Source organism: Symsagittifera roscoffensis, chromosome 4, assembly GCF_963678635.1.
Source record: "Symsagittifera roscoffensis chromosome 4, txSymRosc1.1, whole genome shotgun sequence".
In the NCBI taxonomy this organism is placed as follows: Eukaryota; Metazoa; Xenacoelomorpha; order Acoela; family Convolutidae; genus Symsagittifera; species Symsagittifera roscoffensis.
This window is the reverse complement of record NC_087065.1, coordinates 26,593,735-26,597,084: the sequence shown is the minus strand read 5'-3', so window position 1 is coordinate 26,597,084 and position 3,350 is coordinate 26,593,735. Positions and strand designations below refer to the sequence as shown.

Genomic DNA, 3,350 nt, shown 5'->3' with positions numbered 1-3,350 from the left:
TTTGATCAGTCATATTTGGAAGCCAGTTTGCAGACCTTGAGTGCATCCTGAAAGAACCCCACCGTAGGATTGAGAGTTTAAAGTTTTGTTAGTGTTAAAAAAACCTAAGTTTTTTGAAAAAAAAACGCCATATCTCGGAAACCAAAAGAATTTAAACAGTTTTATCTGAAAGCCAGAAGTGCAACTCCAGAGTGTACCCTGATAGCAACCCACCATAGTGTTAAGAAATTCAAGTTTTTTGAGTGTTTTTCAAATCAACGTTTAAAAAAAATTGAACAAAAATCATAAAACGCCAAATCTCGAAAAGCGAAAGAATTTGAGTTGTTATACTTTGAGGCCATAATTGAAACTCCTGTGTATACCACAGAATAGGGCTGAGAAACTAAGTGTCTCGGAAACCATGAGGATTTGAGCAGTAAGCTTTGGAGGACAGATTTGCAACTCCTGGGTATACCCTGATAGCACCCAACGCCAGAGCTTTGAAAACGCCAGAGTTTTTGAATTAAAAAAATTAAGTTGTAAAATATCGGCATTTTATTTAACAAGCCAACATAGGGACTTCTTGAACGTGTGTAAAGTGAAGCGCCAATTACGTAATGTATAGATGGCATTCGTACGAATAGCATTTTTCGGGAAATCTAGACACTTTGTATGAAGTTAAAATTTTGTACATGCCTCAAAGGGTTAAATTTTTTCAGTCTTAAATTAGTCCTCTACAAAGAAAACATCAAACAAAAATTGTCCACGCAAAATTCATTTTTTTGCCCATAATAGAGGCCAAGTGCTCAAAAAATATATCAAAGTTTGCTTTCATGTTTTCAGCGGAACTATAAATTTTTTTAAAAAATTTGATTGGTACCAGACACTTCGGTTCGTTGAGAAGTACAAAGTATTAACGGCAACAAAACTAGCTGACTTTACATGCACCTGATCGTAAAACATCAAGCAATTTTCTCAAAAATTTTTTCAGAGATATAACCTTGTAGGGCAGCATTTCTCTGAGATTTTAAATGTTATTCTGACCAATGGGTATCAAATTTTCCGGACTTTTGTTATAGGAAACAGACGCAAACATGAACAGAATTAAAAAGTTCATGGAAGAATAGAGATTTGAAAGTTTATGGATGGAAACATGCTAGTCATACAATTCCGACAATGGGAAAATGCTCATGAGAAAGCTTTCGGGCAAATTTTAATATATATATGAAACGTATATATGAGAATTGTATGACTAGCTTATCTAGTCATCCCGGGTCATCAAGCAGGTAAAATATCTAATCACTAAGTATCCTTTTAAACGCAACACTACACAATTTAATTGCGTATTTTTTCATAGGTTGTAGTTGCTAAAAAGTATCACCATAAGAATGATGAAATCGTGTTGTTGCTCGATGGAATCCCTTGTGAAGGATGAAAGACTGACTAATGACTAATTTTCTGCACAACGCGTTCAGCGAATACAATTTTGTTGCGGCTCTCTAAGATTTTGATTTATTTAAAAAGGGTTCCATTATTCAGTCTGTCCATCATGAGAATATCCACTTCGTTTCTCGCTTTTCGTCGTTAAATAAAAATGCTGCAAACATGTTAATTTTTCCAGGGTCCATCAGACTACAATCGGGTTAGAAAATTCAAACAAAACACGAACAATGGTGTATACAATATAAAAACAGCAATAAAAAGAACAGAAGTAGAAAAAAGAAATAAGATGAACGAATAATAAACTGCTGGTTAATCTTATTACCACAAGGTCAGTTTTTCATCTTGGCGCATTTCTAAAAGATGACTTACTTGATATCCCAAAATAAAAACAACAAAAAATCAATGAACACAATTTAATAAACTTGAAAATTTGTTGCATTATCATCAAATTCGACAATAAACGCGAAATGTTCATATTTTCGATTTAGTTCTTGTTGAACGTTGGATTTTTTAAATTCATTTAGTGCTGCTTCACTCGCTCTTTGCTGTGAAAGCAGCTAGGTCGGCGTCTAACTGTTCTTGAGTCGGAGCTGTCTGTTTATTTCCCCCTCTCCCACCCCCTCGACCTCTTCCACGCATCGACCCCCGCTGACCTCTTCGCATCCCTCCGCGACCTCTAAAAGTCTGCATCATTTGACCTCTTCCTCGTTGACCACCACGCCCTCTATTCATCATGTACTGCTTGCTTCTATCTACCAGCTTCTTAGTAATTCCTCTACCAATGGCTCGTGGTTGGTTGACCGGGGGAATTCTGTTGGCTATCGGTACTCTCTGAACAACATTCGGCTCAGATGGTTCGGAAATTGCTAATTTCATTGGTCTCCCATCCAATGTCACGTTGTTGTACTTTTGAATAGCCCTAACAGCGCTTCCTCTGTTTTCAAAGTGTACTTCAGCAGTTCCTAAGCTTTTGCCTCCTTGTGCGAAATTTACTCCAAATCGTCTCATTTTTCCGAACTCGCTGAATAAATCTTTGATATCTTGGTTCGAAACGCCGAAATCTAGGTTAGAGATGTAAAGCTTGGTTGGTATTCTGTTTCCTACAAACCCACTACTTTGTTGACCCCTCTTCATTACGCCGCCACCTCTTTGCATAGCGAACGGACTAGGTCTGTTGAACTGGGCGTTCCTATTAAAGAATCCACCCCTTGAATTCTGTCTTGGAGGACCTTGCTGTCTAAAATTTGGAGTGTAGTAACGTCGTTGATTCATCTGCATTCCCCGGCCTCTAGGAGCATACCCAAACTGATTCTTTCTAAACCCCCGACTACCTTGAATTTGGAAGTTTCTTCTAGGAATCATGGATCCTCTTCCACGGCTGTTATAGTAGTTACCTCCGCGGCCTCGACTAGTAGACCCACCTCTGGGGTTTCCTCTGACTGCGACTCGTCCGCGCCCACGACCTCCGCGTCCTGGGTATTTAATCTTGCGGTCTTTAATAAACTGGTCGAGTGACTGATCCATTTTCTCTTAAATGGAAAATGGAGTTTTGCTTCGATTTAATTTCAAAGTCAATTTTGGTTTGTTTTCAAGCTCATTGAGAACTTAACTAACTGATAAAAATTCAAATTAAAATAATCTACATCTAAGCTATCAAATCGGTCAAATTGTAGACTGATTAAACAAATAGCGAGTCCTAAAAGAATTTACCGATAGAATAGCCATCAGGCAGTTGGAAAAGTGTCAATGAACTCAAATTCATGAATTTTTTGATATCGAAATTTTTTTGGTAAATTTAAGAAAACTGGATGACTTATATTTTTCGTTCCGCTGTGAATTCTGAAAATTGAAGACTGTTTTTGAGATCAAAAGTCATTCACGTTTTCTTGCGCCACTTGAACTATCGTAATTGTAGAGCAGAATTTGCA

The 3,350-nt window shown here is 37.5% G+C and overlaps 1 protein-coding gene across 1 annotated transcript; it reads right to left on the bottom strand.

Moving 5' to 3' along the window:
• Positions 1-1,574: 1,574 nt before the first annotated feature.
• LOC134843922 (aly/REF export factor 2-like) lies at positions 1,575-2,977 on the bottom strand. The gene has a single exon (XM_063860265.1). The coding sequence runs from the start codon at positions 2,944-2,946 to the stop codon at positions 1,954-1,956; it is 993 nt and encodes a 330-aa protein (XP_063716335.1). The 5' UTR covers positions 2,947-2,977; the 3' UTR covers positions 1,575-1,953.
• Between the last annotated feature and the right edge of the window lie 373 nt (positions 2,978-3,350).